We start from the raw sequence: 23,677 nt of genomic DNA on the forward strand, positions 1-23,677 counted from the left end.
ACAGCCTTTTCTTGAAAACTTCTAGTGATGGGCAACTCAGTCCCTTCCAAGGCATCCCATTTTAATGACTCTTATTCATCACTCTGTTGCCAACTTTATTATCTTGGGCTTCTCTTCATTTCACCCAGTAGTTAGTCCTGTAGTATGAGACATGCAAAGCATTTCCAGGATCATTTTCTAAGCTTTTCTAATATATTAAGACCTCAAAGACAAAGATTCCCATTACCTTCGTGAGAGAACTGAAGCAGAGAATAATAGTAAATAATAATAATAATAATAAACATGAATAATACTTCTTGAAGTTCAGGGTAATTGAGAGAACAAAGAATAGATGATGATGTTAGATAGCATTCTGAAGTACATTGTGTTGCACATCTGATTTTTAAAATTTTATTTTTCTAGCCAATGGGGGGGGATCATTCCTATAAAACCATTTGGACAGCACCATTTGTTGATACTTTTTCCTTTTTTTTGAACAATGTTCTATTACAACAGTAATTGTGAGAAACATTTAGTGGTGCTGGAGGTGTTCTCAGTCAACATTTTGGTGTTTAGTTTATGTTAGAAACAAAAACTTTGAAAATTAGAGAGTAGAAACTTTTATATGATGTGACATAGACTCTAAAGAGGAAGATTCCCAGTAATTGGAAACTATCTTGTGAATGATGTAAATTTCAGACTCTTATCTACTAAGAAATCTTTCAATAGGTAATTAAAGGTAAGCTATGCATCTAGGAATACTGTTGATCAGTGGGAAGGGGAGTCTTGGACAAAGTCATTTTAACAACATGGTCCTTCCTCACCTTTTACCAATGCAGTCATCCAACATCCTCTTTTAAACTGTGCCTTGTAACTTAATCAGGACTGTTGAAGTGCATAATCAGTATTCATTAATATTACAAAAGATTTCATTCTTAAATATTACTGAGGGAGTATAGGTATAATTATCTTCATTAAAATTTTGAATTGCTTGAAATTGCAAAATGAATCGTGCTAGTTTATTACTGAAAAGGCATCATGCCCGTTCATGAGCTAATTGATAACCTCTTCCGAGTACCTTTGGACACTAGCCCACTCTTACCAGTAGCATTGTTTCAGGAAACAGTTGCATTTCCCAGACTCACATTACTGATTATACATAAGGAGGAAGAATATCCTCTAAAAAAGCCTCTCAAATTTGATGCTGGAATTTTTGCTGAATGCTTCAAAAACAGACTTTTTCACATGTCTTGGGCCTAAATGTACATATTAATCAGCAACATTTTTAGGTTATTGAAAACTTGGAGGGTGGCAGTAGGATTATGGAATTCTTGTGAAATATTCATCTCCAATCACCTAATGTGTGCCAATCACTGTGCTGGACAACAGAAGATACAAAGAGGAATTCAATACAATGCCTGCTTTCAACAAACTACTAGAACATGTTGACAGATGAATAAATATAGAATTCTGTCTATAAAAATGAAAGCTTGTTAATTAAAGATTGCTGTATATAAAAATTAAAAGATGATTTCATCAGGGGAATAGAAGTGGGGTGGGGAAGACTAGCAAATAGGGGAAGCAGGAAAGGCCTTCCGTTCTGGGCTTCAATTTTTTTATCTGTAAAATTACAGATTATCACTAGCACCTGTTTCATAGGATATCAAGATCAATTAGATACTATATATAAAATGCTTTGCAAAACTTAATGGTCCTACATTATTGTCAGATATTGTTGTGTAGTCCCTGTGCTTTTATAAGCTCATTTTTCTAATTTCTATTCTAATCTCGTTCACTTTTTAGCCCCTTTTGTCTGGCTTTCAACCACATCATTTATCTGAAACTGCTCATCTTTATTAGGTCTTCTCATGCTTCTCTTTTTCATATTCATACTTTCCTATAGGGCAGTAATATTCTATTACATTTATATACCTTATCATATTTAGTCATTCCCCAGGTGATGGACATTTTTATTCCCCCCCCCTCCTCATTTCTTTGTTAATACAAAGATGCTATGAATGTTTTGGTCCAGTGATAGTTTTATTGCCAAACTCAGTGGCCTTTCTTAGTCCTCATTCTTCTTTATATCTGCAACATTTGTCACTGTTGACTATCTTCTCTCATATCTGTTTTAGTTTGTCTTTGGGATATTTCTATACCTTGGTTCTCCTATCTATATGATGAATCTTCTAAATCTTCTCTACTGAATTATCACTCATAGATCACCTTCTAATTGTAGGTGCTTCCCAAGGCTGTCTTATCAGCCAGCTTCTCTTCTAACCTTTTCTTGGTGACCTCATTAACTCGCATAAGGTCAATTATTATTCCCATATTTTTCTCTAGCACAGCATCATTAGTTGCTTATTGAACTTTTCACTCAGCCTCTTTCATATATATATCAGACTTAATGTGTCTTTAAAAAATGTTATTTTTTTCTCTTTAGACCACTCTTTGGAACTTATTCCTATATGAGGTCATTCTTCTCTGCCCTTTCCAAACTTGGAGTGCCTCCCGCCCAAAATTAACTTGCTTTATTTAGTGCATATTTTTCATATACTTATAAATTCACATATCACTCTCTTAATAAGGATGTAAGCTGTAGGAAGATGGGAGCAGTTTGATTTTTTTCCCCCATATCCTCAGTACTTAGTGTAATTCCTAACAACATAGAAGGCGCTAAATACATGTTTGTTCATTGATTCTAAATATTTCAAATTTCTGTTACATGTTTAATCAAGAAATGGAAAAACCTTACAATATATCCTCTTCTAGTTGATTCTAGAAGCACTTCTAGGAGACTAAAATTCCTTTTATAAGAACAGAATGACTTTTAGCTTCAGCCTTAATCTAATAATACATCTCTATTGTTATGCCTCACAACTACTTAAAATTTTATCATTGAAAATACAGTGATCTTTCCTATGTAACAGCAGACCCAGCTATTCATAATCCTACTTAGCAATAGCAGGAAAGCTAAAAGGATATTAAAGGTATCGACAAAGAGGAAACAAAACTGATTCTTATATGCTGATGACATGTTGATTTGTTTAGAAATTTCTAAGTTGATTAGCAAATAAACCAACTCAGACAATTTCAGTAAACTTGAGGCTGCAGAATAAACTCAGAAAAATTAGTAGCACAACTCAGTCCTAATTAGTGCAAATAATGATTCCTGTAAGATAGTCAAATGTATTTGAATTAACATTGTCAAAATAACACTATCAAATTATGGTTTTTAAAGATGTGGTCATTGGTTTCAGCCTACTCAGTATGTACTGTTAAAATATAAATAATGCATCCACTTTATGGTATCAGCTATTCACACTAATCATAATTTAGCTACATTTCAGTATAGCAAAGCAAAATCCAGGATGCAATAACAGAAAAAAATAGCCCTGTTTTAAGATAACTACAAAATAGATTTCTGAAAATTATTCCACTAAAGCACCTCTATAAATAAAATTACAAATGTTCAAAGAACTTAAATAAAATTGGAAGAGTATTCATTGCTCATGGTTGGGCAAGCCAGTATAATAAAAACAGTCCTGTCTATGGTAATATGCAGATTTAATATCAAAGAATAGTGAAAAATGGTAAAAATGAACAAGACTAACAAGCATTTCTGCCTTTCAAACTGTTATAAAAAATGATCATCATTTGGAACTGATTGAAAAGTAGCTAAGTGGAACAGACTAACTAAGGAAGAATCTAAAATAATCAAACTCAGTCACTGAAAATAAATTACTTAGGAAAGTATTGCCTATTTGACAAGAGTTGGTGGGTAAAGAAGTCTTTTTCTTTTTCTTTTTTTTTTTGTTTAGGCATTTGGGGTTAAGTATCTGAGGTTGAATTTGAACTTAGGTTCTCCTGACTCCAAGGCCCAGCTCTCTATTTATTGTACCATCTAACTGTCCCTAGTAGTCTTTTTTTAATTAATTGATTCAGCTTGTCAGATACCTAACATGTGTTAGGTAAGTGTTGGTACATTAGGATATTTTGCATTTAGATAAAATAAGCTTGGCAGGCTCATTGCATAAAGAGCATCTTTTCACAGTTGAAATAACTGAAGATTGAACCAAGAATTCAGTGAAGGTACTAGGTAGGTGGATTTTAGGAATAAATATTCTTGCCATTTGTCCTTCAAATCTTAAACGATGATTGACATTTTTTAGAGGCCTGGGCTTCAGGTTCTATAAGATAATTGAGTTTTAGAGTTAAATAGGATATAATCTAATTTCATTTCATTTTACAAGCTAAGAAACTGAATTTTCTAGGATTATGAAGTATCTTGTTAGGTTTATGCAGCTAACGACTCACAGATCAAGCTTGCAGCTTGAGGTTTTTGACTCTCCAATCCAGTTTTCAGTACACTATAGTCTGAAACATAGCAACATGTGACAGAAAGACAGTCTCAGAGCCAGGAAAATCAGGGTTACCTCCCTAACACATACTGGCTACATGACCATGGGCAAGTCAGTTACTTCAATTTCTTTAGTATTAAAGGCAGCTCTCTCTGTTTTGGTAAAAGGAGTTTACTTACCTGGGATTTCTCAGTACCAGTGAAATCATGGGTCTAGTCCTTGTCCCTGTACCATTCTGCCTATTAAGTTTGAAGTTAGTGACTTAGATTTGAGAATTAAAAAAAAAAAAAAACAAAACAATTTATGCTATCTATAAAACTATACAATTTTATTTTAATTGTTTAGGTTCTTAATCCTGAAGCAGAATCAGTTGCTGTGTAATAGCTATTTACCTGGTTGCTTTTTACAACAGGATATCTTCAAAGGAAAAATATGGTTAGTTGACATATTATTCCATATTTTAATTCTCATTATTTTATTTTACCTCATAGGTTGGAAGTCGTCGAGTTATTCAGTATGGTGCGGCTTTAATGCTTATGCTTGGAATGATCGGGAAATTCAGTGCATTGTTTGCGTCCCTTCCAGACCCTGTGCTTGGAGCCCTCTTTTGCACACTCTTTGGTAAAATCATATTTATGTCATATTCTCTTTTCATCTCACATCTTTTTTTCCCCTATATGTTTATTAGTTTAATTCTTTTAAAACTTTACTGATTTTTAGCTGACTTCTTTCCTGAAGATGACACTGAACTATACCTTCAGTACGTGTAGTCAAGTAACTTTGTAAAATCACCACTTTATTCATTCATTCAATTATTTTTTATTATTCATTCATTTATTTTATTTAGTTAATTGACTAATTAATGGCAGTTGAGTTTAAGTGACTTACCCCAAGTCCTGAGTCCGGTATTGAACTCAGATACTAACTTCATATCAGGTACTCTATCTACTGCCTAAAATCAGAACTTTTTAAAGCTGGGAAGAACTTAGATTAGATCATACTCACAACTGTAATACTTTTGTAGAGGATAAATGCAGAAACTGAAAATATCCCATTTAAGACTTTTTTCCACAATAGAACTTGTCTCATTTTAAAAAGATTACCATTAATTATTAGAAGTAGCTATATAGTACGTATTTGAGTATATTTTGTAGTTTCGAGATTTTCTATGTAAACTTGATGGCTCTGGATTTTGGTTGTAAAACAACTGCAGTCACATTTTATTTCTCCATCATAACAGATGTGACAAAATATATAATACATAATCAGTCCAAAAGTTCTTAGTTCAAAAGTCATTTATGTTTGATTATACAGCTGGCTATGAGTGCAGTAAGAGAAAACTTCATTTATCCCACTCTCTTCCAAGCTTAGTAGCCCGACAGTAATGCATTGAAATGTAGGATTGCAGGCAAGAGGAGACATCAGATTACCACAGATGATCTATTCAGACAAGGATGTTGTTTAGAGTTCCACATAGTAATATTAATAGCATATATCTGCATAGCAATGTATAGTTTACAATTTCAGTGCTATGTCTCTTATCTATTATGCAATATGTGTCCATGTTGTCTCTTTCAAAGCAAATATAATGATAGGGGGAAACCAAAATCTTGACAATTTGGCAATAGTGAGTAAGAGCATTGGGTCTGGAGTCAGGAAGACCTGAGTTCAAATCTAGCCTTGGACACTCAACTGGCCAAGTCAACCAACCTTTTGTTTACTTCCCTTTCCTCAGCTGTTAAGTGGGGATAATAATAGCGCCTCCCTCAGAGCTTTTGTGAGGATCAAGTAAAATTATATCTGTAATGCAGTGAGGACAGTGCCTGACAACAGAGTAGGTGCCATGGAAATGCTTATTCCCTTCTCCTCTCCCAAATCTTTGCCTTTCAAGTGACTGTTCAAAAGAGATAGTAAATCTTGGATATGTTAATTTCTCTCCTCAGGAATGATCACTGCTGTTGGATTATCGAATCTTCAGTTTATAGATTTAAATTCTTCCCGTAATCTCTTTGTCCTTGGATTTTCCATTTTCTTTGGACTTGTTCTTCCAAGTTACCTGAAGCAGAATCCACTAGTTACAGGTATTGAGAAACTTTTATTTTCTATGGAGGTTTGAGTTGTAACTGTGTTGTCAATCTCCTTTAGATTTTAATAGGAAATGTTTTGCCTTTTTATGTAACATTTGCCTCTGGAATGCATATTTGTCAGCAGTAAACCTCATACAGTTTGTAACTTGGAATGTAATCCAGCGTGTCACCATTATTATCATATAAATTAAGAATATCTCTCTCCTTCCTTCCCTCCCTGACTGAAACCTACTTTTCTTCCTTCCTCCCTCCCTCTCTCAAATGTAAAGCTATATGTATTTCTTCTTCTTCTTTTTTTAATTATAACTTTTTATTGACAGAACCCATGCCAGGGTAATTTTTACAACATTATCCCTTGCACTCACTTTCTGTTCCGATTTTTCTCTTCTCTCCCTCCACTCCCTCCCCTAAGTGGCAAGCAGTCCTTTACATGTTAAGTAGGTTACAGTATATCCTAGATACAATATATGTGTGCAGAACTGAACAGTTCTCTTATTGCACAGGGAGAATTGGATTCAGAAGGTAAAAATAACCCGGGAAGAAAAACAAAAATGCAAGCAGTTTATATTCATTTCCCAGTGTTCTTTCTTTGGGTGTAGCTGCTTCTGCCTATCCTTGATCAATTGAAACTGAGTTAGGCCTCTTTGTCAAAGAAATCCATTTCCATCAGAATACATCCTCATACAGTATGGTTGTTGAGGTATATAATGATCTCCTGGTTCTGCTCATTTCACTTAGCATCAGTTCATGTAAGTCTCGCCAGTCCTCTCTGTATTCATCCTGCTGGTCATTCCTTACAGAACAATAATATTCCATAACATTCATATACCACAATTTACCCAACCATTCTCCAATTGATGGGCATCCATTCATTTTCCAGTTTCTAGTGTAAGGCTATATTTTTGAAATTAGTTGAAATATTTTCTAGTGAATTCCTATTTTGGCATTTCAGCTGTATTAGGAAAACATTATTTAGATTACAATCAAGCCTATTCAGTTTTTTTTTATCCTTAAAAATCCTTTAGTTATATAAAGGAAAATCCAAAAGAAAAACGGCCTGAACGGCAGCTACTACTACTGTACCTTAATTTCCTTATCTGAAAATAAGATGGTTGAACTAGATGGTTTTTCCATTCTTTTTAGCTCTAATACTTTGATCCTATGGTCTTTTTTTAAATTGTAGCTACATTGATAATTCATTAATACTACAGTGGAACAGATAGTCCCTCCAATGAGGCAAATTATAACCCGTAATGCTTAACTCCATTATTTATGTAATCCTTGTTCATGTCTTTCTACAAATATTTCATGGTGAAGAATTGTCCATCCAATATGCTGGGATTTCCCTCATGTTCTCTTGATACTGCATAGATACTATTGGTGCATGCAGATTATCCATGGATTAATTGTTCCTTGCTTTTGCAATGTGGCCAGGCTATCTTATTTTCCTTTTATAAATTTCTCTGACAAAATCATTTATATTGCTTCACCTGCATAATTCCTAATTTTTAATGTATTAGAACCTTCTCACACTCACTGCATATTCCTTTAAATGATACTCAACTTTATTTCTCCAATTAGAAACAAATGATAAATAAATATTTAGAAGGAACATACAAAATGAATGATTGTACTTGTAGCTTGAAGACTGTACCAGGTTTCTACTTTTATCATTATTTACTTTTTAAAGTGCTTTCAAAAATTATTTTTGTCTTATTTGTAAAAGTGCCAATTTTCTTTATAATGAGATTTCTACTTTTAAATGCTAATTGATTTATAAGTATTAAATTATTGTGTAATATATGTAACAGTTATAAGTATTAAAGTATGTAATCAATATAGAAATAGTAATTTATTCCTCTATTCTCCATCATCTTGCCACTTTTGAAGATATAAAGTATTTTGTTCTTTACTAGCCACACCACTGTTTGAATAGAAATTATTTAGGGTACAACTAGAATGGCAGACCCCATTTAATAACGATTTCCCATTGTGTGTTAATACACAATTTGTAAGTCTTTTGTTGGTTGGATTATAGAGAATCATAGAATTCTGAACCGATTTAATCTGGCTCCTTCATTTACCACATAGAAATAAAAACTAATTTTGAATTTGTAGACTCTCTGGAAGGATTTCAGAGACTCCCAGGATTTCCTGGACCATACTTTCAGAACCACTTCTTTCCAAAACTATTTTTAATACATTTATAGTATTTCTAAATTATTCCAAGCAATAGCTATTTGAGCAAATCTTTGTCTAGCTGAGATACCTAAATTTTTGTTCTTGATGAATTTTCTTATCATGAAATAAAGTTATAAAACCCTGAAACTAGGCATGTTTACTCTCTGCAGACAGTAATCCCTCTGTTGTTTCTTTTTTTTTTAGGGATCACAGGAATTGATCAAGTATTAAATGTCCTTCTCACCACAGCAATGTTTGTAGGTGGATGTGTTGCTTTTGTTTTGGATAACACCATCCCAGGTAAATGCTAATGTTTACTTTTTATTTTATCTGTTTTTTATAATAATAATGACAATTATTAAATTAAATATTATTATATTTATCAAAACAAACAACTTTAATATAATTTTTTTATCAAATTAAATATAATTATACATAATTTAAATAATAAATGAAATATTCATAACAATGAACATGCTGGAAAATCTGTGACCCTGTAAAATCAGGTACCAGTCAGTTCAAAGGCAGCCATTTGCCATGGGTCATAACCTTTCACAGGTCCTTTCCTAGGTTTATTATTTTGTCCTTTTCTAATCAGTTACTATTAATAGTAAGCAAAGCCTAGCTTCAGCAATTGTAAATTTGTCAACATTTTAATGAAGTTTTTGAGACATTTCTTTTTCTTCCTACCTCTCTTTCCCCCACTTCCTTGTGGAAATCTTAGATCTCATTTTGGGAACAATGGTTAGAACCTACCCAGAAGCAAATTTAGGCTTGATATATCAGAAAAAACTTTATAGTCATACTTTACATGAATGGGTGCCTTACAGGCCTAGATTATCATTTGTGGCATAAACTGGAGTAAAGATTCTTTTTTTTTCAGAGAGACTGGATTAGACTGCTGCTGAAGTTTCTTTCAAACTAGAAAGTCTTTGATTCCTTCTCATAGATTCTAACCAACTGTTCTGATTAGAAAGGATCATGTAAATAAATACCACAGATTTTTCTTTAGTGTCTTTTTTCAAAACAATTCTTACGTTACAGGTAAGAAAAGTCCAGATATAGAAAGTGACTTTCCCAAAGTTATACAGCTTTCTGGAAGGCAAATCAGTGAGAATCTCACTTTCATTACTCTGAATTCAGAGCTCTTTCCATCATAATCCATCCTCTTAAGTGACAAGTTACAATTAATATAGTATTTCTCATAATATCCTTTATTTTAGATAAGAAGAAATCAGGTTACAGAAAGGACAAACATTTTGCCCTCAGGTGTACCTTGTGGAATGTTATAACCAGTGCTTTAAACCCAAGTCTTTCTTGACTCTACATCCTTTTTTATACTTTCTATCACACATCAAACACAATAGCAAGTGGGCAAGGTATTGTTTAGCATAGTATTCTATCTACTTCTTAACTCAGGACTTGAGCAGAAATTCATTCTTTATTCCAAGGGCAATATTTATTCCAGTATTACCTTGCTATGAAAGTTTTCTTTAAAGCAGAACTTTGTTCCTCTTAATAAGGTTGTTAAATTAATGTGTTTGTTTTCTTCCCCCTTCCTCCTCCCCTCCTTGGGTCCTTCTCCTCATTCTGTGCTTCATCCTGGTTTTTAACAGGTACTCCAGAAGAAAGAGGAATACGGAAATGGAAGAAAGGAGTTGGAAAAGGAAGTAAATCACTTGATGGCATGGAATCCTATGATTTGCCATTTGGCATGAACATTATCAAAAAATTCCGATGCTTCAGTTATTTGCCCATCAGCCCAACCTTCATGGGTTACACATGGAAAGGTTTCAGGAAAAGCACTAACTGCAGAAATTCAGATGAAGATTCAGAGGCTACTGTATAGCCTTAGTTGAAATTATATAATCTAGTTGTAGTAAAAGATGTATTTGAAGTTCTTTGCTGATTAATAAGCATTAAAATATATGTTTTGTATATCTGCATTTAAATTTTGAAACCCAGAGCCGAGACTGATTATAAATAGCTTTTCTGTTGTGGGTGGTGATATTGTCTAATATAGTGTCTTGACCATCTTATTATTTAAATCCTTGATCCTGGCTCTTTTCAGGGCATCCATTGCTGGCAATGATAGCTGCGCCTGAAAATTCCTGATCCTCCTGTGGAAGAGAGATATTTGGAATTCGTTGTGGCTTTTTTGTTCTTTTTTTGGGGGGTGGGGGGTTGTTTTTGTTTTATTCATTCCTCTTTCTTGGTAAATGTGTAGTATCGTTTTGGATATGTGCTGTCTTATCCTAGCATTCTGAATGTTTGACTGCATGCCAAGTCATCCAAGATGCCTGTCAACATTTTCTCTTCCTCACCTAGATTTTCTGTACTCATTGCACAGGCAAATTCACAGGACCTATCTCTGCCCTAGAAAGACTTTTGGTCCTTCAAGCCACTCGAACTTACTTCCTTGGATAGTTTTTTCATAATTCTTCATGTCATCTGTGCCTAAAAAAAGTCTTGGGGAAAGCAAAAATACATTTTTTCCTGCATCATTTTGACTTAATAGTCAATATAGTCATAATTCTCCTCTTGCATTTGTATTTCAGAAATATTTCTCGAGCTAGAATTATGGAATGGATTGCCCTATGGTTTATGTAGACATGCATTTGTGAAAATCACACATACTTGTTTTGAATGAATCTGGGAGAAGAGGATATGGGTCATGTGTTCTTTTAATCAATATCTATTGACTATTAACCTGCTGTCTTTCATGATCAAATTATCAACACTATCCTGCCTAAAAGTCTGCTAGGAGATAATTTATTACTATATCCTTATGCCCTGGATTTTTGAATAGGTACAGAGTATCTATCATCTGAGAGTATCAGTCATTGTTAGCTGAACATCTTGGCTCTCCTGTAATATGGATGTTGTTAGTTATTAGGCCTTCATAATTGTGATTCTATATTCACGTTTAATGCTCTTATTACAAATTAATTTGACATCAGTGTTTTTCATTGTGATCCGTCCAATTTTGATGTGATCCACCATTGTCCCCTCACCCACCCACTCCATTCCCCAAAGAAAAACAGGAAAAAGAACTCGCATTTGCAATGCCATGGAAATCATCAGGGAAGCTTAATATAATGTGCTCTTAAGGCCAGTATAATATTTCTGTGCTTGCATTTTGTATGTCTTGATCAAATGAAGGTTTATGCTATAACTCTTTTTTAAAAATGTATCTGAACTGACTACTTGACCAGAGCATGGGAAGGCCATAATTTTCCTCTGAGTCTTGCTTTAATATAAGATCAAGGAGAAAGAATAAGTGAATCAATCAGCATTGAATGACCTAATATCTGAGTAAATCCATTTACTTCAGTTTATGGAATGTCTCCATAAAAATCTTTATTATTGCACAGCTATTCACAGAAGAGATTTTTAAGCTGTTTTAGCTCATGGAAACATTCAATAATTTGCCATTTTGATATCTGCTGGATATTACCAAGGTAGTCTGCATGGTTGTACTACCTGTCTGAATAAAGCCTTCTCTTTTTCTTTTTGTTTACTGATCCACTCTAAGTGAGAGGCATTTGGTTGAATGTTGCCTTAACACCTGCTCCCTTGCTGAGCACTCTAATTGAGAACACTAAACTATTAATAAAAATAGCCTGTTTATTTGATTTGGAGTTATCAGCTCAGGGAAAGGTAAAAAAAGGAGAAAAGTCAGAAACTTAGTGAGATGACTACATTTATACCAGATCCTGAAGATGGTTAATCAGCTTCTGTTTGAGCAGCTAAAAGGAACCAAAATGGATAATTTCAAATAACATACAACTCTTTTTGCAATAGTTCATTTTGCCTCCATTTCTAGTTTAAGAAACTCCAGTCTTGGCACTCAAGTCAGTGTTAAGATTAGTTTGTTATAAATAGGAGAGAAGCACTTTGAGATCAACTTAGTTGTATTTTTAGATTGTTGGCTAAATAAGCTATATGTTTTTAACCCTTTGACTCCAGGAAGCTTGAGCTAAAGTGAGCATTGCATTAAGACACCCTGGCTTGTCTGCATTTCGTGCCAAGATCTTATTACAGATTAAATGAAGCACATGTATTCAGAATTGCTTGTGGTTTTATATGTTAAAGTTCTGGCTGTTTTAGTGTATATTAGATGTAGTGTTGTTCAAAAGAAAATCAACTAGTGGTTCAGTCAATCTTGTCTTTTTCGTTGTGAGACAAGCAATATACCATGCTGTGTTAAGCTGTGCTTTGTTTAGCCCTGTCTGATTCCTTTTCCCTGACAAATGGAGAAAACTATGCTAAATTGATGGTGTTTGGTAAGTATGCCTTGACACTATTTCTAACTGTTCGGCGCAGTAAAGCTGTCAAATATTTCACCAGAATGATTTAACACTTACCAGTGTAATTCAGTAATAACATACTGGTTAATATGGATGACTTGCCTTTTTGATATTTTTCTTCCACTAAACAGTATAAAAAATGTGTGTGTTAAGGTTCAGATGCCAAACTGCTTCTGAAACTCTTGTTGCAAAAGATTCGGGAGCTGTTGTTTTCAACTCTTTCAGCCTTGGAAAATGTCTTGCTTTGTACCATCCATGTAACTGGACTTTCTCTAGAGAGAATTTCCCACCCTGATGTGATGTTTGGTGTGGGATGAACTTTGGGAATTGCCAAATTAGGGGGTCCTTTTTGAACTATTATGTGAAGCAGGGACTGAAATGTAGTAAAGAGAACAATATACCAGGTCCCCAATGGGGCCATTTGCCAGGAATTGACAATGTAACCAGAACGTGGTGTAGGAATCCAGTGTTTGAATTGGACAATAATAAATTTCTTGCATAAACATAGCACCTAAAGTTAATCACATAATAGAGTGCAGTCTCAATTGCCAGCAAGCAAGCTGTGGAACAAAAGATGCTGATTTGGTGCAGGGGGTTAATTTGTTATGTTTTTAGTTTCTGTTTATAAAAATAGCTAGGTATGAAGCTGAGGATAACATAAGGGTGAATTGAGTGTGTCTGTCACACTGCATTTTTTTGTGTGGAATGGGGCAATTTGCTGAATTGTTTGTCCACTAAATCGAATATATAGTATAAAATATATAAAAAGCCTGATATGTTCAGAATGAAAAACAGAAAAGAGTGTCCCATCCCCCAATTCATGGCAGAAATACTTTCTTTACCACAGTCATAGAATTGGAAACTCACCCTGGATTTCTCTAATTTACCAGCAGTATAATTGAGAATCGTTCAGAATTAATACACTGAAATTCAGGTTCTTGTTTAAAGGAACCCACAGATTTCAGTTTTGTTGCAAACTACCTGTAATTGACCAGAATAAATGCACCAGGTCACACCAGGTGAATGACCAGTGAACTAGGAGAAGCAGTCATGTCTCCATGTGTGACAGATCCACAGGATTTGCTTTATATCTTTGAATACAGACTTTAAATATAACAGCTTGGTTTGTACATGAATATTGCAGTATTTCCATATATTAAAATAACATTTCCACCCAGGATAATGGTCACAGGTTTCCAGGGAGGGAGTGATATGATTTTCATGACAATGTCATGTGATAATAGAATTTCTCCATTGATGAATCTCTAGTTAGTTGTGTATACTTTGTTTACCCATGCTTCTGTTTTATAACAAAAAACTGAAGTTGTTTCTTTTATTCATGTCCCTGCTGAAATATTGGTACTAGGAAATTAGAGTGAACATTTGCAGATGTAATCCTCAGTGCTTTTATGTGCCACAAAAGTGGTTAAGCCAAATGCATCAGTCAGAGAACAATCAGCTGTGGCAATATCTTTATACCAAGAGTTTCAGGATTATGGGGAGAGAGAACATTCAGTAGGTTAAATTTAATTGTGACATAAAGGGGACTGCAGGTTAACAACGACTGACTTAGCTAGTTTCAAAATAGCTTAACCATTAGATGTTGGACACACAGTTCGCATCTCTTTGTGCTATACAAAGTACATAATTCCTGTATCAATGTACAGTATGTAATTTCCCTAACACAAATGCAATGCTCGAATGGGGTGGCCACTTTCAACTCCACAAATGAAAAAAAGGCAACTCTCTCCCTTAGTCAAAGAGACCTAATTGAAATAGTGACCAATGACTTAATTCCCACATGCTGTATATATCTTAGTATTTCTTATTGTGGCTTTTAAGAGAATACGACATCTCCTGCATCATCACAGTCTGCCAGTTATTAGCAGTATTGCAAGAAGGCCATACACTTGTTTATTTTTGCCGAAGGATCCATCCATCCGGCTTTGTGCTGAACTACTTTTTGTACTGAGGAATTCATTTTAGCAGCATCCAAAAACATTCCCATCTTGTTGAGTGTGACTGTGCATTGTCATCACTATATATATTATTACTATCAAATGTGCTTAGATTGCTGTTTGTATTTTTCAAGCACTTAGGACATCTTGACCAGTGTGGCCATCTTGCTGATAATTCAAATTATTGTATTTTTTTGTTGGTTCAGAACAACTTTTGACATGTTAACAGACTGGATGCTCTTAAAACAGTGGGGATGCCTATATTTTCCATGAGTTTTGTGGCTGAATTTGGCTGTAAACCTTTCGGAGTTTTTTCGTGTTTTGGGGGGAGGGTTTGTTTTTATTTTTCTCTTTTGTTTGTCTTTTTATTATTTTACATACCAAGGGTTTGGTTTTTCTTTTGGGGGGGAGGGATGGGGAAGGGTTTGAGATGTGTAATTCTTTTATGGAGTTTTTAAAAGATTTCATATTGTTTTTCTAACATGGCTTCATTAAACGTTTAAATATTTAAAAATATGTAATATTTGGACCAGATGTTGTGAATAAATAGTAGAGATAAAGCTATTTTATTCTGTATTTTTAAAGCTGTTCAGTATAAATAAAAGCTGACCTAGATGCAGTCCTGTGTTTCTGTGTCATCTTTTACCAGTAAACTAGATTTTTAGAGATAATACAAATCATATTGAAAAGTTCAGATAGCTTGTGGTTGATGAGAGGATGAAGGTGTCATTCATTGACAGGTAAAACAAGGACACTGTATTCTTGTGGTAGACATTTAAACAACCCAAAGACTCCAAAGTGTCTTAATAACCTATTCAATTTATGAGGAAATTTCAATAGTATTTGCCTCTCTCATTTTTGTCCCATGTCTGGGCAAAAGGGGTGGGGTGGGAAGGGAAGAGGGGAGAAGGCAGGACTGGAAATCTCTGACCTAATTTAATTGTAATCTGAGCCTTGATCCCAAGGGATTGATTAATCCTCTGGTTGGAATGGGAAAACAGGTTGCACTCGACTCTTGCTGAAATAGCTAATTTGTGCACTTGTCTCCAACCTAACCATATCTTTATCCTCCAACAGTTCACTATTCTTGATTGGTGGGGGGGCGGAGATTTTTTTGGGGGAAAGGAGTAGTCTCGTCTGAACTAGCTAGGGGGCTGAAGTCCTTTCCAAATTTAAAAAATTTCTGTGCCCATCACATTTCCTAAACTCTTTGCTGAAATTCTGGGAAGAAATGAGACTGACAAAGAGCCAAAGTGTGAGCATGAACATGGCTGTTTGTGAGTCAAGGTGATCTGGTTTAAAGAGTCCTTCCTTTCTCTTATCTATAACGGCTGTGTCACCAAGGTAGTCACTTAAGTCTTAGCTACTAAAGATCTGTTTTCACACAAATCAACAAAATTACAGCCCTGAAATCAAAAAATAGCATAGCCATTGACGGTGAAGCACAGGGTTAATTGTCTCCCCCATGATACCATGATATGCTTCCCTGACTTTTAGGTGGCCTTCTAGGAATCATAAGCTAAAATTTTCATTGAATTCCCCCTAAGTAGTATTCTTAAAGGGAACTCAGTGATCAAGCGAAGTCACACTTCTTTATAGCTCCAGGTCTTTATTGTGCTATTAATAATTAGCTATGTGACCACAGGCACAAGTCTTACTAGGTCTTGGTTTCTTCAACTGTAAAACAAGAAATTAGAACAGACATTTTCTGAGATTCCTTCTGTGATTTTGAAATCTTTGACTAAATGATTCCCTAAAATCAGGCAGCTGGGTAGCACAATGGTTAGAGGGATGGGCATAGAGTCAAAGACCAGAGTTCAAATCTAGCCTCAAACCCTTAATAAATGTGTGATCCTGGACAAGTCATTTAATCTTTTTCCTCAATTGTAAAACAAGGATAATGATAACACCTGCTTCCTAAAGTGGTTGTTTCATCCCAAGGATCAAAGTACTTGTAAAATCACTTAGCACACAGTACCTGGGACATAATAGGTGATTGATTATTATATACATGTTTTGAGGGATTTTTGTTGTTTTTGTGACGTCCAGGATCACACAGAAAAAAAAAAATTTAATGCTTTTATTTAAAATTTTGAATTCCAAATTCTATCCCTCCCTCTCCTTTCCTCTTTCTGAGATGGTAAGCAATCAGATATAGGTTATACATATTAAATTATATATAACATTTCCATTTTAGTCATTTTGTGAAAGAAGATGAATGAAAGAAGAAAAAGTGAAAGAAAATGAAAAATAGCATGCTTCAGTCTGTATTCAAACAATGTCAGTTCTTAGGTGTTATTATTATTCCTTAGAAGTTTAGAAAATTATATAAAATTCAAATTTCAGCTTCCACAAATAAAGTTTTATTGGAGCATAGCCATTTAATTAATTTGTATTTATCTATGGCTGTTTCTATCGCATAATGACAAAGCTAGTAATTGTGACAGAGACTCTATGGTGCTCTCACTTATTCTGAATGCTGCTTGGTATATTCCAAATCACAGTGACATGGCTGAAACTCAACAGTGTTTTGTGGGCTGCAACACTTTTTTTTTTTTTTTTTTATCATTAATGAATACTCATCATGTTAAAATAAGGAAAGAGGGGGAAAATGTTTTCTCATGGTTTTCTTGAGCTCAGGGCCAAGATTGAAGTTTTTCTGAACAAGAACTCCTTTAGGAGTTCCTTGATAAGGAGCACCATTATCAAACCCACAGGACTTTGCAAATCAAATTTTACTTCAGATTTGATATTATTTCTTAACTAAAGCAACATAAAATTACACAGCTAAGCAATATTTATATGTGAAATTTCAAATGCAGTAAAGTCAACTTGATGACAACTAACATTGTTAACACCACAAATAATGTCTAGTTGTTTTATACATTGCCCATCATGTCAAAAGTTAAAACAACAAGCAAAATGTCCATCTCCAACACATTTGCATTAAGTTATTTTCTGATCTCAAATTTCACTTCTAGCAGTTATTGTTGAATTTTAATACATGTGCAAAAGAAATGTTCATATTTCAAAAACTATTTAACAGTATAATTAAGGGGCTTCTGCCTTACCTTTCAACTGGAAATAATTAACCTGCAACATGGTTAGCGAAATAACACAGTAGATAAAGTGCTGGGCCTGGAATCAGAAAGATGTGGGTTTAAATTCATTCTCATTCTCTTACTAGCTGTGTGACCCTGTGCAAGTCATTTAATCCTAATTGCCTCAAAAAAAAAAGAAAGAATTCCTGATCTTAAAACAATATTGCTGTTATCATATACAATATTCTCTTGATTGTTCTCATTTTATCTTCATTATTTCATGGAAGTCTTGCCAAGCTTTTCTAAAACCATTGAGCTCATGTTTTTATACAAGAGTAATCATGAACATGTACCACATTTTTTTTTAACCATTCCCCAATTGACAAGCATCCCTGCAATTTTTGTTTTTTTGCCACCATAATGAGAGTTGCTATAATAAATATTTCCTCTAATCATCTTGGGAAATGGACCTAATGGACATAATTTCAAATCTCTCTCCAAGATGAATGGATTAGCTCACAGATCCACCAACAATGAATTAAAGTCCCAATTTTTCCACATCCTTTCCAACATTTGTCACTTTCCCCTTCTAACATTTAGTGTAAAATGATGTCAATATCTTAATTTGCATTTCACTAATTCCTTCTCTAACTCTAATTTCCTTCCTTTATATTTTCCCCATTAGTTCTGTTGATATTCTTGATCTTTTGTTCTTCTGAAAGAATTTTATTGTTTTTTTCTAGCTTCATAAGACAATTTTTTTGGTAATTTAATTGTGATGGCATCAAATATATAGATATTTTCATTTCTTTGATAATTTAATTTGCATTTTCCTAATGAATAATGATTTAGAACATTTTTTTTTCATATAACTATAAACTGTTTTGGAACAATTCATTGGAAAACTGCCTATTCCTATCCTTTGACAATCAATTGGGGAATGTCTTGATATCTGAGATAATTATCTGAGGAACTGTTTATAAATATTTTCCCCCAGTTTTTTGCTTTTCTTCTGACCTTGGCAATAATTGTTTTATTTGTATGAAAACTACATCTCAATATTCTCTTGTTCATAAATTGTTCACATATCCACAAATGATAAGTAATAGGTTTCGTATTTTTAAAATTTTCTTGTAATGTTTCTTTTTATATTTGGGTCATGTATCCATTTAATCTTATTTTGGTAAGATATTGGTTTATGCCCAGTTTCTGATAGATTGCTTTCCAGCTTTCCTAAGCATTTTTAGTAAATAATAAAATCTTGTCCCCAGAATTTGTCTACATTTTTAAGCATTGTGCAAAGGTATTCATTTGCTGCTGTAGATCACATATCTATTCTATTATGATCTATCTTTCTGCTTCTTAGTCAGTACCAGATAGTTTTGATAATTACTGTCTTAAAATATAGTTTAAGATCTGGTGCTGCTAAATCTCCTTCTTTTACATTTTTTCCCCATTAGCTCCTTTGACTTTCTTGACCTTTTGTTCTTATAGATGAATGTGTTATTTTTTTCTAGCTTAATAAAATAATTTTTGGTGATTTAATTGATATGGTATTGAACATATAGATTAATTTGTTCTCTTTTTTATTATATTGGCTCTGCCTACCCCTGAATAAATGACATTTCTCCATTTATTTAAACCTGATTTTATTTGTATACAAAATTTCTATGTTTTTGCATATAAATTCTGAGTTTGTTTCGGTAGGTGTATTCCCAGCTATTTTATACTATCTAGAGTTATTTTAAATGGGATATCTCTAAGCTATCTTTTCCTGTAGGATTCTGTTGGTGATATATAAGGAATACTAATGATTTATGTGGATTCATTTTATATTCTGCTACTTCTCTGAAATATTGTTTTAATTTTTAGTTGAGTCTTTAGAATTTTCCATATATATCATCATATCATCTGCAAAAAAGAAAAAGTTGTATTACTTCATTCCCTATTCTTATTCTTCTGCCTCATTTTTTGCCTTTAATTGCTATTGCTAACGTTTCCAATACAATACTGAATAATCTTGGTGACAGTGGCCATTCTTGTTTCACACTTGATCTTACTGAGAAAATTTCTAGTTTATTCCCATTACAAATAATGCTTGGTAATGTTTTTACATAAATACTTCTTATCATTTTAAGGAAAAGCCCATTTATGCCTATACTTTCAAGTGGTTTTTTTTAAAAATAGAATTGAGTGTTGAACTTTATCAAATGTTTTTTCTGCATCAATTGATATTCTACCATGATTTTTGTTATTTTTATAATTTACATAGTCAATTACATTAGTAGTTTTTTTGATGTCCAATCATCTCTGTATCCCTGGTATGAATCTGCTTGGTCATAATGTTTAATCTTTGTAATATAATTTTGTAACCTCAAATGGGGGAAAGCCCAAGACTTCTCCCTGTTCAATGGATTAGAGCATGCTTTCTATTGGCTAATAGAAAAGATAAATATCAAGTTACTAGTTAAATGGCACAATGGATAAAGAGTAAGGAAGACTATCTTCTTGAGTTCAAATCCAGCCTTGGACACTTATTAGCTGTGTGATTCTGAGTAAGTCCCTTAAATCTGTTTGCCTCAGTTCCCTTATCTGTAAAATGAGCTGGAGAAGGAAATGGCAAACCACTTCAGCATCTCTGCCAAGAAAACACCAAACAGGTCATGAAAAGTTAGATGCAAGTGAATAACAAATCCCTTTGAATATATTCCAATTCCAATTCAGTAGCCAAGTGATAGAACCTATCTCTCTACCATAGGTTTAGCAAACTAAAACAAGTTACAAAATACTTGTGGGTGCCCCAAATTCTGGAGCAAGGACCTTTCATTAGATCTCATCCTATATTTCCAGAAGCAATGTCAATTTTCAAATAAAAATTACATAAGCCAAGCCAGTCCTATCCCCACTTCATAACTCTTAATATTCATATCCCAAGTATGAAAAAATTTCTCCTTCATGGAATTTGCTGATTGACTATTCCCTATTACATGTAAAGGGCTTTCCTTAATTGAAATAAAAGGAGCAAGGTCATTGACTGGACAAAGACTAGTCAATTAACTCCCTTAAAGAAGGAAAGGTAAGTCGAACATTAGATAGAATGTTGGATATAACAGTCAGGAATGACCTAAATTCAAATTCTATCTCAGATACCTAAAAGTTACGTGAACTTGGGCAAGTCACTTATCCTGTTTCTGGATAATAATAAATAGCTTCTTCACAGGGTTGTTGTGAGAATCAAATAATATAATATGTACAAATGCTTTGAAACCCTAAAAACCACACAAATAGTAGCTATTATGCGGTAGAGCACTGGAGTTGGAGTCAGAAATACCTGAATTCAAAACCAGGCTGAAATACTTAGGATCTGGATGATTCTGGGAAAATTTGCCTCACTTTCCTCATTTGTAAAATAGGGAAAATAATAACTACCTTCTAAGAATATTGTGAGGATCTAGTGAGATAATAATTACAAAGTATTTAATTAGCATATAAAATGTATAAATACACATATACATGAATACATACATCTGAATTTTAAGTCTGAATATGGCACATATAAAAGTAGAAGGGAAGAGATGGGAGGGGTTGCAACCGTGTGCCTTATTCAGACTTAAAATTCAGAATTCAGATCCTAAGGAACAAAAATAAGGATATGTGTATGTGTGTGTGTATATGTATATATACATATATATAAGCACTATATAAATGTTAGCTTTTTTCCCCTTAAAGTTGATTCTGCCAATTCTGATCCAAGAATCTAGGGCCAAATCACTGCCTCTGTGTCTCTGGAGAGTGTGTTCCTCTGCCCCTTGGCAGCGACATTGTCTTTGAAGCAAAATTACATGGTCAATGGTGAAGAGAAGGAGAAAATCCCTTCCCCATTCCGTTGCTTCTGGCATAGGCCCAGAGGGTCTTCTCCACAGAGCTTCCTCCTGCTCAGGCAGGTTGGACTGAATGACCTCGCAGATGGCTTTCAGCTCTAAGTCTATGCTCTTAAATAACAAACTCACCTTTTCTGTGTCTTAATCTACTCATCGAGGAAATAATACCTCCTCCTCTCCAGAGTGAGGCTTAATGAATTGTTGAAAAGCCTTGTTCAAGAGATAGGAAGCCTGGGGAGTGTAAAGTATCATCTCAGAGCTGCTCTTAGTCTAAGATGAAATCTAAGTATCTAGTCCATTTGGCTCAGTTGGACCCAATTGTGTTTCCCAAACTGGTGCAAAAAAGAATCCGTCTTTCCCTGCAAGGGGAGCCAAGTTTGTCCATTCAGAATTTTTATTCCGAATCAAATCTTTGTGAGCATGTTTGGTAATCCACTATCCCAAAATTCTTTGTGCAACTTTACACCTCAATAAAACTGTTTTCCCCTCTAAAAATGAAAACTATTCTAGTGTATAAGTTAGTTTTAACCTAGTTTAATTTAGTTTCTTCCTCCTGAGATTATCTTTCATTTATCCTACATCTAACTCATTTGTATGCGATTGACTGCATGCTGTCTTTCCCATTAGATTGTGAGCACTCCTAGAGGGCAGGGATTATTATTATTATTATTATTTTGCTTTTCTTTGTATCCCCAACACTATAACTGGCATACAGTGGGTAATTAATAAATTGTTGACTGAATGAAAGATATGCACCCAAATACTTATCATGTAAGCTGGGTTTTAAAATTTTTTTATTTATTTTTATACAAAGGTAGAAGGGAAGAGATGGGAAGGGTTGCAACCGTGTGCCTTATTCGGACTTAAAATTCAGAATTCAGATCCTAAGGAACAAAAATAAGGATATGTTTATTATTGAAGATGGAAATAAAGAATTCTACACCTTGGGAGCCATTCTGAGACTTTGAAGAACTCCAGAGCAAATTAAACAGCCAGCCTGAGATAATGAACTTGTCTCAATACTTTTGTCCCTTGTCACTCATTAAAATAATATTTTTATATTAAACTCGAGCACCAAAAAAAAAGAGAGATCACTTCCACATCCAAAGCTGAATGCAAAAAAAGGATGGTAAATAAAACTATGGATACCTATATCATGCTATTTGCCTTTAAAAAAAATCATATATTAAGATGCAAAGAGCAGAAGCAAGAAAATATTATCCATAGTAACAAAAATATTGTATGGTGAAGAACTATGAATGACTTGGCTATTCTCAGCAATATAATGATTTAACACAATACCGAAGGGATCATGATGAAAAATGCACCTCTTTCCAGAGAAAGAATTGATGACATTTGAATATAGACTAACACCTTCCTCCCACCCTCCCTTTCTCCCTCCCTTTCTCTCTCCCTTCCTCCTTTCCTTCCTTCCTCTCTCCTTCCCTTCCCTTCCTTCCATCCTTCCTTCCATTCTACCTTCCATCCTTCCTTCTTTCTACCCTTCTTTCCTTCCATGCTTCCTTCCTTTTTGTCAGAGATGCTGTGCTAAGTATCAGGGATATAAAAAAAGTATAAAATGGTCCATATCCTCAAAGAGCTTACAATCTAATAAGGAGAAATAGCAGACAAAAGAAACTGAAAAGCAGGGAATGGAGTAGTAAAAGACCAGGAACATTTAAAATTCTATAGGTAGGGTAGAAAATGATCTGAAGACGTGTGAATTCCAAAGTCAGTTTCATTTTGCAGAAGGGTAAGTTTCTGGAAATTATTAAATCCAGGAGAGCAGCTGTTTGGGAAATGATTAAATGAATTTTCAGTGTGCCTTCCTCAAAGGATATATTCATTTTTCACAGGTTGTTTAGTCATTGCCTAAGTA

The 23,677-nt window shown here is 34.1% G+C and overlaps 1 protein-coding gene across 2 annotated transcripts in view; it reads left to right on the forward strand.

Annotated features, from left to right (window-relative positions):
• SLC23A2 (solute carrier family 23 member 2) overlaps nt 1-15,495 on the forward strand; it is a 108,546-nt gene extending 93,051 nt beyond the window's left edge. For both annotated transcript variants that reach the window (XM_051975458.1, XM_051975457.1), the window contains 4 exons: nt 4,832-4,961; nt 6,284-6,421; nt 8,813-8,908; nt 10,225-15,495. In XM_051975458.1, the coding sequence (XP_051831418.1) occupies nt 4,832-4,961; nt 6,284-6,421; nt 8,813-8,908; nt 10,225-10,457 (597 nt within the window). In that variant the 3' untranslated portion in view covers nt 10,458-15,495. The remainder of the gene's footprint in view (nt 1-4,831; nt 4,962-6,283; nt 6,422-8,812; nt 8,909-10,224) is intronic.
• Nucleotides 15,496-23,677: the final 8,182 nt, after the last annotated feature.

This window comes from Antechinus flavipes, chromosome 2, assembly GCF_016432865.1.
Source record: "Antechinus flavipes isolate AdamAnt ecotype Samford, QLD, Australia chromosome 2, AdamAnt_v2, whole genome shotgun sequence".
Classification (NCBI taxonomy): domain Eukaryota; kingdom Metazoa; phylum Chordata; class Mammalia; order Dasyuromorphia; family Dasyuridae; genus Antechinus; species Antechinus flavipes.